The following is a 14,444-nucleotide window of genomic DNA, read 5'->3' as shown; positions in this document are numbered from 1 at the left end:
GAGAGAGAGAGAGAGAGAGAGAGAGAGAGAGAGAGAGAGAGAGAGAGAGAGAGAGAGAGAGAGAGAGAGAGAGAGAGAATGGTGTCGTGGCTGATGACTATCAAGTCGGTGCTGATATCTACCGGCGTCGCCTCCGTGGGACTTCTACTCAAGGTCTCTGTCCCAGTGGCTGTCGATTTCTCCGTCTCGCAAGCTCCGATCATGTGGAGCTCTTTGCTGTCGTGGCTGAAACCGCCGTATCTCTACATACTTACCAACGGAATCATCATCACCATCGTCGCTTCTTCCAAGTACTACCGGAGCACTAGCCACCACGACGAGGAAGATGACGGGATCATTTACGGCGGCGGCGGCGGCGATTATAAGCTCCAGACGGAGCTGATTGTCCATGACCAAGCTTCTCCGCGGATGCTGGAGGTGAATGATGCGCAGTTCGGTTTCGTAGTCGAGACTCCGCCGTCTCCGAAACTGGAACCGGAGGAGGCGGAGGTAATAGATGTGGTGACTATGGTGGAAGGCGAAGATGAAATTGAACCGGAACTTGAGAACGTGACAGTGCGGGAAGGTTCTGATTTTGTTGGAACCGATGACGATGTGATGTTGCCGGCGGCGGATTCAAACCGGAATCATTTGCCTGAGAGGATGACTGAATCGGAGAATCTCCCTCCGAGTGAGAAACCTTTGGTTTCTTCAAGGTTCGGCCACCGGAAATCAGTTAAAGCTAGTCAACAAGGTACAACAACTCTTTACAACTTTCTTCGAATCCAATCAATTTTGAATTTTGTATTCACTTAATTTAAAATTAAAGACTCTTAATTTTTTTACAGATATTTACAAATCGAAATTAAAGTTTTGATTATAAATATATATTACTTTTGTGGTTAACAATTTTTAATAATTCTGAATTAATAATTATTTAATTATCTTTAAATTTATATTTTAATATTATTAGTAATATAAATATGTATAAATTTGAATTTTATTTATAGTTCTTTTTAAAATATTCGTTTAAAAAAAACAAAAGAAAATAAACGTGGGATTTTAAGAAAAATAAATGTTTTTTTTTTAAAGACAGAGATGATGTCATGTCAACTAACGGTTCGGTAGGTTTTAAATGATTTTGAGAAGTCAAACTTGCCGTGTACTCGTCGGTTGTTTTAAAACTCAAACACCAGAGGGTCAAATTAGTAATTCCACATGATATTCTATTTTCCGCAGGTGGAAGATCGATGTTGAGGGTAACGAAGCCAAAGCGGAACGAAACGCTGGAGAATACTTGGAAGATGATAACTGAAGGGAAGTCAACGCCGTTGACCAAACAGTTGTACCGGAGATCCGACACGTTTAGCCGTGGAGATTCCGGCGGTAGCGGCGAGGCCAGACCAGTTTACAAGAAATCGGAGACGTTCAGGGACAGGACCAACTATTACCAGTCTCAGGAGACGGTGGCGAAAGAAAAGGCGAAAGGGAAGGTGATGAAAGAGCCGTCACTGGGTCAGGACGAGTTGAATCGGCGAGTTGAGGCGTTTATCAAGAAGTTTAACGAAGATATGAAGTTACAGAGAATGGAGTCATTGAGACAGTACCAAGAGATAACTGGTCGTGGGGTTTAGCTCTTTTTTCTCTTTTTGAAAAAGGTTTTTAGCTCCTTTTCATAAATCTTTAATGATTTTTAAGACACAAGGAAAAAACAAGACTAAAGAGGTGATATAAAGTCAACCGAAAAAAGAAAAATATGTTCATTAGTTTGTGAAGCTTAGATTTACACAGGTTTTTCGTTTTGTTGGTGTTATTGTGTTATAATTTTACTCAGCTATACATTTAGCTTAAAGTTAGGTTTACACAGGTTTTTCGTTTGTTGGTGTTGTTGTGTGTATAATTTTAGTCAGCTATACATTTGTGTTGCGAATATTAAGCTATGCATATATCAAATATGGGTTGCGAATATTAAGCTATACATATATCAAATAGCTTTGGATATATTGTGGTGTACAAGAAAGAGTATAGACTAGCCACACACAGGAGCGTTGTGTCGAACAAATGTTCTTTTAAGGCAAATTTATATATTTGACAGTTTTGAATTGATTAATCAATAAAAGATCGAGATATTCCCCCCTCCTGGTTAAAAATCTGTGTAACTTACATGAGTAATGTTGATTGATGTGATTACTGGCTATGTTAACATGGTGTAATGTTGATTGATGTGATTAAAAGACATGTTAATCAGGAAGTAATGTTGACGGGTCTCTCCAAACTCGGTTGAGAGCATCATGAAGGGTAAATATCAATAAGAGAATATAATCAAATACAAAACTAATATTTTATTAAAATTAATTAATTAACTATTTAAAAAATCAATTACCACTTGTTATATGTAGATGTGTATATCACAAATTTCTTTGACTATTTCAAATGAAAAATATTTTCAACTATTTTCATTCTTCTTTTCTTTCAATTTTTTACATATTTATATTGAATATAAATTCCGAAAAAGATTAGCAATGAAGTCTCTCTCCAAATTTGTGAGGCTCTAAGAGAGTCTGTCTTCTTCATTTTGGAGACTCCTCAAACAACAACAACTTCCTTCATTGTTTCCTTTGGTTACAACTTCCTTCATTGTTTCCTTTGGTTTTCACTTCTTAGGGTAAAGTATAAAATTAAGGTTCACATATTATTTTACATGTAAGACAGTGCTAGTCTGCATAGACTAGTCCATGAACCTATACACATTGACATTTTTTTGGTAGATCCCTTGTACCCATTTTCATGTTATATGATGTCAATTTTTTTTTGCATATTTTAATAGCATGGGTATCAATAAAATTGATGTATTTGTTTTATGAATCACATCTACCATTATTAGAAAATCTCCTTCTACCAGCTATGATAATATAATATCTTGTAGTTACAACATTTCAACATTCTTAATAACAATTGTACAATTGAGATTCCGAATGTCTTATGATTGATTTTTTAAAAGAAGTTGAATTATAAAGCCTTTTAACAACCAAATTAATAAGGGAGCGTAAGAGAAGTATATTTGAAATATCATTTTCATGTACAGTGGTTGAACCAAATACATTCGGAAAAGTAGATAGGTGGGGTTTTCTTGTGGATGAATTTTCTTTCTGGATTAGAATTCCTTAGAAAGAAAAACCAAAAAGGTCCCCAGCCAGTTTATAAATCTTTGAAAATTAAATTCAACTCTCACAAAATACTTGAAAAATAAGATGTTAAGATAGTCTTGTATAGTGTATATACCCTTTACAGAAACGCCAACCACCGTCACTCGATTATATAGAAGAAAATACATAACTGCTCAATGCATATGGAAAATTAGTTGGAGATCTATAAATAAATTAAATAAATTTGATTGTTAAGATTTATATATATAAATAATTAGTTAGAGATCTCTAAATAAATAAATTAAATAAGTTTGCTTGTTAAGATTTATATACCGTGGCATGATGATCCGCCATAACTAGTGTTTCTAATTTCATAGTATTTCCGAGTAACAGAGAACAATCCAAACTGAAGCAATATTTCCGTTAAATTTTAGTTTCAATTCTAGCAATAATAAAATAATAATTATCTTAAATTTCCAATAGTGGCACATATTTTTATATCAAAATGAGTAAACACACTCTTCTAATAATTACAGAAATCTAAATTTTAGATATCTCCAACTTCAATCAATTTTTAGTTAAAAATGGAATGAATGGAATATAGAGTAAAATAAAATATGGAATAAAAAATATTCCAACCTAATTTCATATCTCATTCTATAATGAAATAATATATTTTTTGTTTGTTCAATATTTCATCACTAGGACGTGAAAAAATGAAGTAGAACTAAAGCATTTCACTATATATTCTCTTTTACTCTATTTTAGAAGAAAAATAAAGTTTTACATTGGAAATGTTCTTAAACTGAAACTGAAAATAGTGAACCCAAACTGGAATATTTTAACTCTGTTTATACGTATTTTATACAAGAATTTGTATTATTTCGGAAGTTTGAATTTAATATGTTAAATTTGAAAAAAAAATCTTTAAAATGAGCTAACTTAAGATTCTTCACTAGATAAAAAGTAGATGATAGTTGAGGAATTTAATGGCACTTTCTCTTCAGCTACGAGTGGAAATATTATCTGTCAATTTGCAATAGAAAGGGCCGACCATATTTGGATAACTAGAGGACTTTTAGATAGAGACATGAGTATTTTTTTTTTCTTTCTATACTTCAACTAAAAAGTACATTTTGTATTATTGGCCTTACTAATTTCTTTTAAGTTCTAGAATGATATCATACTATCATGTATATCAAAATTGAATTGAAATCAAACAGTGACAAACACTTTAAAAACCGTATATGGCATGTGGCTTTGTTTTCAACTATCACCAACATCTACTCCAAATCAATTAAATGCATTTTGTAAATACTTATTCCTTGTCAAAAATACCTATTCCTTCTATACTCTCTTTACATAAAGCATATCTATAACCACTCTATAAATAAACTACCATCTTTTCTTCATGAACAATTGAATCTAAAATATCAAATCCAACTCCCCCTCAGAAAAAAAGAATGACTACAAAACGTACTGTCCTCTTCACGCTCTTGCTTCTCACACTAACACTCTCCCACTCACGCCCGACCGGACCCAAATCTGTCTCGGACCAGCTCAAGAAAGACTCCAAAGGTAATAATAACAAGAATGACAAGGGATATGGTTCAGGAGGATACTTTGGGCCTGGAACCGGATCAGTACCAGGAACCGGTTTTGGATTACCGGGTTTCACTGGTAAGGATTGGGGAAACATTGGTGGTGGATACGGTGGTGGTTATGGCGGACCTAGCGGTGGATACAACAAAGGAGGTGTGGTGAGACCAACGGTGGTGTGTAAAGAGAAAGGTCATTGTTACATGAAGAAGCTGAGGTGTCCGGCCAAGTGCTTCAAGTCTTTTAGCCGCTCCGGAAAAGGATACGGTGGTGGTGGTGGAGGCGGTGGCTGTACCATCGACTGTAAGAAAAAATGTGTGGCTTATTGTTGAAATGTTGTGTTTACGGAAAATGTTTTTCTTTTGTGTTAATGAGAGGGAAACTTTCTACTATATGTTGTCTTTTTATTTTTGTTTTCTTGATTTAGCATGTTTTAATTTTATCTTACAATAAACGAATATCTATCATGTCATGTGGTTAATTTATCCATAATTTTATCATCTTCTCAACGGTATTGCAAGCTTCCTTTCACACAATACTTTCACCACTCCTAATCTTTGTAACCTTGTTAGGAACGATTAGAACAAGATTAGATGATCATTTGTAACTCCTTGCTCTAATGGGGATCATTTGGTTTTAGGAAGATTATGTGAAATTATATCTCAAAACTGATTGATTCAAGTATTAATCCACGAATAATTTCTAAACTGGCAAAATGGTATGAATCTGAACTCTAAACTTTTGAACAAACAAATTTACATCACATAAAAGGTATTAAAGAAAAATTTAATATGTTTTTGCAAACAAAGCAGAGAGACGTGAAGACAGAATCCAAAAAACGAAAGAAACAGGGAAAATTACATACATACAAACCAAGTGTTACAGTAAGCTCTCTCTCTCTCACACGGCGGCTCTCAGGGCTCCTCTGGCCGCTTCTCGTCTCAACTCATCTTGTTTCCCGCTGCCTCGGAAGTACATATACACTTGCTGCTCAAACCAAAACAAAACAAATCCATCCCAAAATAATTAAGTTAGAAAAAACCGATTTGAGATTTTGTAAACAGTCAATATGTTCAACAAACTGATGAGAGTGTTGAAGAGAGACCTGAATAACCCAAATGCTGACCACTGATTCAAGGCAGAAAAACCCAAACCCAATGAAGTAAAATATCTGTAAACAAAGAACAAAATCAAAGATTCAGGCTTTTTTTTTTTATCTTAGAGTTGTTCTTTAAGACCCTCGAAGAGAGAACTTACCCCAACCAATGTGTTACCGCTTATGACATCTATTGCAGGTAAGATCCCACTGTTACATGAAGACAATAATATGTATTTTTGTTTGTCAAGAACAATGGCTATGCAATGCAACTACGATTTAATGAATTTGATGAATTTTAAATGGTTTCTCCACACCACAAGATCAACTTGTAATGTTAAAGGAGAAAAAAGAAAAACTTACGCAAGAGATTTTCCTTTGAAGACAACAGGTGGAGCAACAGCAGCAAATACAGTGAAAAGAATGTGGAGCTGTGCAGCAAAAATCAAGGTTTCAGATTTTTTTTTTTTTTTACACCGAGCCAAAATGTTTAAAAAAGCGCTAATAGTCTCTCGCTCACCATGTAGAACAAGAAAAACCATCCGAAGCTCAAAGCACTATCAGTTCTGCAAACAACACATTCAACAAAACATGTGAAAAAAAAAAACTAAGTAACATGATAACAACATAACATCAAAAACTCTGAATTTTGAAAGTAGAGAAACTGCAGACCTGAAGGCACGGTAGAGGGGGCGATACCATAACACATAGCCTCCTGGGACACCCGCTATGAAGTAAATAACGGCAAGAAGCCATATCGTCACTCCTGAACACAAAAAAAAATCGAGTCTGTTAGCTATGCTGCAGTAGAGAAAAATGAGGACACTTGAGAATAGCTAGGCTTAAGAAACAAACCTTCTCCTTTGATCCAAGCTGTAGTAACGGCAATAATATTCCAGAACAGACAAAGAACCAACCCTGCCGAACAAGAAACCACATGTCAATGGAATGAATCAGAGCAAAGAAGGATCATAATCTCAAGCTTGTAAAAAAGATCTAACACCTTTTTAACTCTGAATAATAATAAAAGCAGGAAGGAGAAGTGTTTGTTGCATCATACGTACCCAAATAGGTTGCAAATGTAACATACTGTAGCCTTTGGAGATGAACGGGGATTTCGTTGGCAATGTCATGGTGGATCAGTGGGAAGAAAGGCGGCCAGTTTTTCACTTCAATAGTAATTCCAGCTGCATAGACAAGAACCACCACACAGTTAAAGAAAAAAAGAAAAGGAATCTCAATCAATTGAGAGACACATCTAAGAGAAAAATGAGTTAAGAAAAGGTACCTCGTGCAGCAGCATCTTCTCTCCTTTTGACGTCCTACATAGAACCAAAACAATAAATAACATTCAGAGAAACAACAACACTCAATATGTCATAACTACAAGGTTTTTTACCTGCTCTCGTCGTCTTAGCTCAGCTTCTTTGGCTTGAAGTTCCTTTTCTTTCTTTTTCAAATTCTATAACATTCCCAACAAATAAACAATAAGACTAAAACTTCTTTATCATCATAATTAACTCCAACATCCACCTAATCATAAAATCAAACTCCATATTATCTCTAACTAAACCAACCTGTGTACCGGATCTGTCATTATTGTCAAGAGGAATGTCTACGGTCCGACCATAACCGAAACCAACAGGCTCTGGAGGCAAAGGCGAGAGTCTTGAATTCGATGCTGGAGGGATACTCCCTGGGTTCTAATAAAATTAATGTAAAAAAATTGGATTACAAAAATCTGTTGACTGAAAAACACACCACACTTTATTGCTTCAGACAAACATCAATTAGTTTACAGTTTGATTAAACCAATGAAAGCTACAAACTTTTAACAAAACTTGAGTTACAATCTCTCTCATATTCAAGTTCTAAGCAACAAGAGTGGAAAGCTACAAACTTTAATCCATTTCTAAGATTCGAAAACCCATTTGGAGGAAGCAAAGATTGGAGAGCGGTTAATCCCACAAAAAAAGAAAGTTAAAAGAAAGCTTACAGCGAAGGGATTGACTTCTTCTTCCTCAGCGAAAGGATTCGGATCATAGCGATTAGCCATGGCTTCAAGAAGATTCAGAGGAAGAAAAAGACTTGAAGTCGATTTAAGATCTTAGCACGGACCGAGAATTAGGCAAACGTTGAAGACAAAGCTCTTTTATTACTATAATAAAGCGTGTCTTAAAATAAAATATTTGTTTCTTGAATTATTTCTTTTTTTTTTAATTCTTAAGTTTCTTTTGTTAAAACATCATTTGATCTCTTTAGTACTTCGTCCTTATTTGTTTAGTTGTGTAAAACCAATCGTTTTGCTAATATATAATGTCATCAGAAACGTAAGCCTAACTTAATAAATATTAGCTTATTATAAAAAACTTTACTATTCAACGACTTTAGTTTTCAAATAATTTGAATTTTCTACAGAGAGAGAGGGACATAGAAACAAATTGAAATGGTCCTTTGGTCAATGATCTTGTCTGCTTCCAAGAACGTTTGAAAAGTATCCATTACCTACGGCACAATTTCAAAATTGTCTAATAATTTCGAGAAATAATAAAAAAGGAAAAATAAACACTCACAAATCAAATTTGTTTAGCAATTCACCTTTATTACAAAACCCCCTATTAATTTTCTTTTCTATGTCTTTTTATCAGATTCATTTGGAAACATTTTAGTTACAGTGAGCAAAATAAAACGAATTTTATAGACATAAAACGTTTTTAAAAATCTAAAATAAGAAGATAAATGATTTTAAAAACTTTTGAATTATATATAAATGATGGAAGGTGTAATGTGATATATATTACATCCACTTAATATTTACGACCAAACAAAATGTATTTGTAAAAAAAAAGACTTTTTAACCTAAATCCTACATTTTATAAAAACAATTTAATATGAGCATTTTTCAAATGAAACATGCTTTTTTTAACAACCCAATGAAAATGGGAATTAATGAGGAGAAATTGCCAAAAATACAATTTTCATAGTACCACTTTTCATGTTTACACTAACCACTTTTACCACTACTTTTAATGAAGGATTTAGATTTGAACGTTTAGGATTTAGGGTTTAGATTTTATGTTTTAGGGTTTAGATTTGATGTTTTAGGGTTTAGGGTATAAAGTTTAGGGTTTAGAGTTGAGGATTTAAGATTTATAGTTGAGGTTTCAGGGTTTAGGATATTGAATTTAGGGTATATAGTTTAAAGTTTAGGGTTGAAGATTTAGGGTTCAGGGTTTAGAATTGGGGGTTTAGGATTTAGAATTTTGGATTAAAATTTTGAAAAGCATACAAAAACAAAGATATAAGAGTTTTTAACATTTTAATAAATAAAGTATTTTTGAAAATGTGTACTTAGTGATGGTAAAGAGGAATAATGGTACCTTCAAAATGGTATTTTTGAAAATTCTCCATTAATCAGAGATGAAGAGAGAATGTGTCGCATCTAAAGAAGATAATGAAAGGGAAATTAGGGACATAACCATTTCTGAAAAAAAATTAACCATATAACTATTATAAGGCATATGCTATGATATACCATATATTTTCTACAATATATACAAAACTGTCCTCATTCATTATCATTTGGCACACGCGCTTCTTCTTCTTATTTTTTGTTTTTTTTTCTGCTCATCACAGATATCACAGAATCGTTTGATTTGGCAATGAATTTTATAAAGGATCCCAATTTTCTATCAAAGGAAATTAAGCTAGCTCCGGTGAGATTGAACAACAACTGATTAATCATAAGATGAAACAATTGATCGTCTGATTACTTTTCTTCATATATTTGGTTGGCTTTACACTTTTCTTACTTTTCGTTACATGTTGATTACGAAACGGAGAATACGCAGAACCATCGGAGAAGATAAACAGTACATGTTTCGTTCTACTATTCTATTTTATAAACATAGAATAGAAACATTTTCTTAATATTTTCTCCTCCTTCCCCCTCCCCCTCCTTTCCTTCATGGCTCCCCTACCTATCCTCCCTCCCCCCCCCCCTCCTCCTTCCTCTTTGTCGCGGCGAGGCATCACTATCACTCTTTCTTAATCTATAAACGATTTACATTGTGATGTTTCTATGTATCAAGTTCTCTATACTATTTATTTAATCTATATAGTATAGTATAATATGTTAGTTATGTATAACACGTTAATGTGTTGTATCGAGTATTCCATAGTATGTTGGAATCTAGTATAGTATAGTCACTTAACGGATGAAACTCAACCTTACAACTAGTTGTTCTCTCTCTCTCTCTCTCTCTCAACCTTAGAACTAGTTGACGTTTTAGTCTATACTATTTATTTACTATTTGTAGTATAGTATAAGTAACTACTTCAATTTACGGTGGATTGTAAAAGCAGAACTTTCAGATTCTCAACAGGAGATATTGACAGAATTTCAGTTTAGATAACTAATGCTTATGGGTCTCATACATTTTCATTTTCAGTAATATTTGTATTTAGAGTTTACGCTATAGGGTTTGGGTTTAGGGTATATGGTTTGGGTTTAGGGCATATGGTTTGGGTTTGGGGTTTAGGGTATATGGTTTGGGTTTGGGGTTTAGGGTTTGGGTTTAGAGTTTAGAATTTCGGTTTAGGGTATATGAATTTGTGTTTGTTTGTTTGTCTTTGCCTATACTATATGATATATTGTTAAAAATAGTATATAACAAATTATGGTATGGGTTTAGAGTTTAGGTTTGGGTTTAGAGTTTGGGTTTAGGGTATATGGTTTAGGGTTTAGGGGTTAGAATTTGGGTTTAGGATTTAGGATTTGGGTTTAGGGTATATGGATTTGGGTTTAAGGTTTAGGATTTGGGTTTAAAGTTTGGGTTTAGGGTATATGGTTTGGGTTTAGGGTTCAGGGTTTGGGTTTAGGGTTTAGGATTTGGGTTTAGGGTATATGGATTTGTGTTTGTTTATCTTTACATATACTATATGATATTAGTAAATAGTATAGAACAAATTATGGTATGAGTTTAGAGTTTAGGTTTTGGTTTAGAGTTTGGGTTTAGGGTTGAGTTTAAGGTATATGGTTTGGGTTTAGGGTTAGGATTCATGTTTAGGGTTTAGAATTAGGTCTAGGATTTGGGTTTAGGGTATATGGATTTGGGTTTAGGGTATATGGATTTGGGTTTAGGATATATGGATTTGGGTTTAAAGTTTGGGTTTAGGGTTTAAGGTTTAGGGTTTGGGTTTAGGGTATATGGATTTGCGTTTGTTTATCTTTACATATACTATATGATATTAGTAAATAGTATAGAACAAATTATGGTATGAGTTTAGAGTTTAGATTTGGGTTTAGAGTTTGGGTTTAGGGTTTGGGTTTAGGATATATGGTTTGGGTCTAGGGTTTAGGGTTTATGTTTAGGGTTTAGAATTGGGTTTAGGATTTAAGATTTTGGTTTAAGGTATATGGATTTGGGTTTAAGGTTTAGGATTTAGGTTAAAAGTTTGGGTTTCGGGTATATGAGGCAACCATTAGATATGATGTGTATTAGAATATAAATGTAACGGTATATAGATAGATCACCTATAACGACCCAAACACATCCTTCCTTAGAAATGTGCCGGTGTCCGATGATCAAACTTTGTATTTTAAATATTTTCAGTTAAACTCTACTATATAAAAAAGTAAATAGAATGGAATACGTAAGATGCATGAATTTATTTTACGCATCACGCGCGGCCAGGGAGCGAAACGGAAAAATAGTGCATAATTGTCCCGTCCAACAAGTAATACTGTGCAATGGCTATATTCTTTATTAATGGGTCTGCTATGAATATTCAGCAAATTGACCCATAATGAAAACTACACTAATCAAAATTGAGTGTAAAATAAATATTAACATATATTTAAAACTTCTCTATATATAAACTGATACCATTACAAACTGTATTGTTTATTTAGTAGTCTCTCACCATGCTCTGCAGTAAACTCGAATCACACTACTCCGTTTAAACCTCCGGTATTACCATACGGTCCTTGTCGACGAAGACCGGTCGACCCAGTTCTTGTCTTCCTCAACCGCTCTGTTCCATCGTTCTTTAAAAGTTTGAAGCTCCCATGTTGACTGCCTCCGTATCTGCTCACAAAAAAACATACAAGTTACACTCCTGCTCGAGAGACCAAAGCAGACACAAAGCGTAAAAAGAACAACTTACCTCTGTCCTTGAATCAAAAGGGAGAGCCGCGCCTCTGTATACAAAGGAAAGTGACCAAAGCTGTGAAACTACTGATGTAACAGTCAAGAAATGAGAGTTTGGATGGTAAAAATTTACTTACTCTACTGACAACACTGCGAGTGAGTCTGTAAAATAAAGAAAGAATCATCTGTTAATCAGGTTTTGGTATAATAATACAAGGAAGAATATGTGGGGAACTAGTAGACAGTTCTTACCTTCTTGTCAGGATAACGACTTCCACCTAGAGTTTGAATGCTTGATGAAGATATATTGCACTGTCCACAATACCAACTTCTTGCTACGGTCGCCCTATAAAATACATTTATCAAAACCGATTCATATAGAGAATGCAGTGGCTAATGATGTTGTAACAAAACCGGGTTTTACCTGAGCACAGTAGCCAAGTTTCATATCCATTCCCCATCCATGAACCAGATCATTCTGCAAAACCATAAGAAATCAACAAGGAGTTGGGATGAATATGATTAAAAAGTAGGTTAAAGGTGTGACAGAGAGTACTTGTATAAGATTCCAAGTGCAGAACCCAAGCGGATCTTGAAAACACTGGACGCCATTCCTTCAACAAATCTGTCAAACCAATAACATTAAATTAAAACTCAAAAGTCTTTTGTGTATAGAGAAGTGCTAAATCTTTAATGTAAATTAGAAAGATACCCGGTGCACGGAGGCCCTTCACTAGCATTTGAGCACTTCATATTGCCTCTACTAATCATACACCCGTCTGCAGTTTTTTTGGTACCCAATGTTGTGTAAGTGATACAAAAAGACACAAACAATAAAGAGAACTTGTTAAACAAAGTGGTTCACAGGAACTCACTCACCTATGGAATACTTTTGTTCTAGACGGACCGAATTCTATGGTGAACTTCGGTTGAGTTTGGATGTAAGCGCCGGTTGAGATATCTCAAGTCCTGCTGCTTTAACTATCCTCCAAGTATCTGCAGAAAGATCCCTTATAATGAACCAAGATTCTTACCTTAGGGTTGTAAAATTACAAGTGAATAAATTTTACTTTTGCGGGTTGAAGTTCCAACTCCAAGACTTCGTCCCCAAAGGAAAACATTAATCGTAAATTGGAGACGATTATCAGGATGGAGAAACCGTTCGCAAACCACCTGAGCATTAAAACCAAAATCTGTTCAACAAACCATGTTAAATAGTCACTCACGCACACACACATCACTATATAATACCATTCTGTTTGGTTATGGTGCAACAATGTGTATGGCTTTTGAGCTCCATTCCAGATCCCACCATTGATCCATGTTTCCATCGTAATGAATATAGTACACAGGAAATTCGCCGGAATAAACTGAATACAACAAGAACAAACTAACATTAATAGGAAGACAGAACCTCATCAATAAAAATTCACTGAGACAGACAAAGCATGCTTACCTTCTGTACAACAGCGTCCACATTGTCCTTTTGCTTAAGTCCTACCGGCATTGCCAATAAGTTACGGTTCGTCAACTCGCCTCCCTGTTATTAAAGACATCAGAACATCCTATACCTAACTGAAGCTTGTAGGAAAAATTTAACCTTTGATCTCAAAGTATTACTAGACCAGAGTGGCTTTAACTCCAAATCTGATCTGACTGTATGATACCATAAGGTAAGCCTTTCAACTTCTCACTCACCGGTCAGATTCCTGATCAAATAATATCCCATCAAAATTAGACCGAGATGCATCAACAATATACAACAAAACGGGGACAGAAAAACACAAATGTACCTTTGCCATCTCAAAAGGATAATCTGTTTCTTCTATCTGAGCAATGAATTAACCAAAAGAAAATGAGTTATTATTATATCAAAAGTATAATTAATGATCTCTTGAACCATACCTGTGTCTGTTCATACTGAAAATTTGTGGTCTTATACCAAAGATCAAAAGAACTGTACACATTAGAGCCATAACCGGTTTCATCTTCCACGATGATTTACCCTGCAAAGTTTCCAGCTTTTCCCACATCAAAACAAAAACAGCATATAAGAGCATCACAAAAACCCAACAACTTACCCCATCTTGAGGGTTGTTTCTTCTCTTAACAAGTGATTTCCATGATTAACAGACGGTAAATCATGTCCATAGTCTATTCACCGAGCCTACAAAAAGCATTAAACACAAAGCAAAAGACTAGTTAATATTACATACAAAAATAAAAAATAAAGACAGCTATTAGAAACTCACCAAACCGTTCTTGTGTTCCCTTTCACAAGGAAGAGACAGAGATAAACAAAGAAAGCAATTCGGACAGCAAATCTCAGTTTCTCTATAGGCACATGCAATAAGGTAATCCGTCTGAAAAATCTACAACGTGAATAAAGTGAACGAAACACATTAAAAACAAAATCAGAATCAGAAGATGCTCAACTCAAGAAACATTAAAACAAATAAAAAACTGAAACTT

At 34.5% G+C, this 14,444-nt stretch overlaps 3 protein-coding genes, 2 long non-coding RNA genes and 1 other non-coding gene across 6 annotated transcripts; 2 read left to right on the top strand and 4 right to left on the bottom strand.

Annotated features, from left to right (window-relative positions):
- LOC108826226 (uncharacterized) lies at positions 1 to 1,947 on the top strand. Its single transcript, XM_018599611.2, has 2 exons — positions 1 to 733; positions 1,219 to 1,947. Exons 1-2 carry the CDS (start codon positions 79 to 81, stop codon positions 1,611 to 1,613), a joined length of 1,050 nt encoding a protein of 349 aa, XP_018455113.1. The 5' UTR covers positions 1 to 78; the 3' UTR covers positions 1,614 to 1,947.
- A 2,477-nt stretch (positions 1,948 to 4,424) lies between these two features.
- On the top strand, positions 4,425 to 5,207 carry LOC108826015 (glycine-rich cell wall structural protein). Its single transcript, XM_018599383.2, has one exon. The coding sequence runs from the start codon at positions 4,589 to 4,591 to the stop codon at positions 5,054 to 5,056; it is 468 nt and encodes a 155-aa protein (XP_018454885.1). The 5' UTR covers positions 4,425 to 4,588; the 3' UTR covers positions 5,057 to 5,207.
- A 238-nt stretch (positions 5,208 to 5,445) lies between these two features.
- Positions 5,446 to 8,021, bottom strand: LOC108823955 (secretory carrier-associated membrane protein 3). Its single transcript, XM_018597272.2, has 12 exons — positions 7,817 to 8,021; positions 7,398 to 7,523; positions 7,220 to 7,282; positions 7,109 to 7,142; positions 6,885 to 7,007; positions 6,676 to 6,738; positions 6,493 to 6,586; positions 6,341 to 6,386; positions 6,184 to 6,251; positions 5,982 to 6,030; positions 5,830 to 5,895; positions 5,446 to 5,711 (listed from the first exon to the last, which is right to left on the bottom strand). The coding sequence occupies exons 1-12, from the start codon at positions 7,874 to 7,876 to the stop codon at positions 5,625 to 5,627; spliced, it is 879 nt and encodes a 292-aa protein (XP_018452774.1). The 5' UTR covers positions 7,877 to 8,021; the 3' UTR covers positions 5,446 to 5,624.
- A 3,542-nt stretch (positions 8,022 to 11,563) lies between these two features.
- On the bottom strand, positions 11,564 to 12,129 carry LOC130499886 (uncharacterized). Its single transcript, XR_008938743.1, has 3 exons — positions 12,110 to 12,129; positions 11,989 to 12,022; positions 11,564 to 11,909 (listed from the first exon to the last, which is right to left on the bottom strand). It is a non-coding gene; the product is annotated as an uncharacterized LOC130499886 (long non-coding RNA).
- A 77-nt stretch (positions 12,130 to 12,206) lies between these two features.
- On the bottom strand, positions 12,207 to 13,673 carry LOC108824143 (uncharacterized; the record flags this gene model as incomplete). The annotated part of the gene is made up of 9 exons (XR_008938873.1): positions 12,207 to 12,318; positions 12,397 to 12,450; positions 12,529 to 12,597; positions 12,685 to 12,751; positions 12,852 to 12,953; positions 13,043 to 13,165; positions 13,248 to 13,342; positions 13,429 to 13,512; positions 13,573 to 13,673. It is a non-coding gene; the product is annotated as an uncharacterized LOC108824143 (transcript).
- An 86-nt stretch (positions 13,674 to 13,759) lies between these two features.
- On the bottom strand, positions 13,760 to 14,438 carry LOC130499885 (uncharacterized). The gene is made up of 4 exons (XR_008938742.1): positions 14,230 to 14,438; positions 14,054 to 14,139; positions 13,878 to 13,978; positions 13,760 to 13,801 (listed from the first exon to the last, which is right to left on the bottom strand). It is a non-coding gene; the product is annotated as an uncharacterized LOC130499885 (long non-coding RNA).
- Positions 14,439 to 14,444: the final 6 nt, after the last annotated feature.

Source organism: Raphanus sativus, chromosome 9 (assembly GCF_000801105.2).
Source record: "Raphanus sativus cultivar WK10039 chromosome 9, ASM80110v3, whole genome shotgun sequence".
Classification (NCBI taxonomy): domain Eukaryota; kingdom Viridiplantae; phylum Streptophyta; class Magnoliopsida; order Brassicales; family Brassicaceae; genus Raphanus; species Raphanus sativus.
Note: the sequence above shows the minus strand (reverse complement) of the source record. Positions and strands in the feature narration are given on the sequence as shown.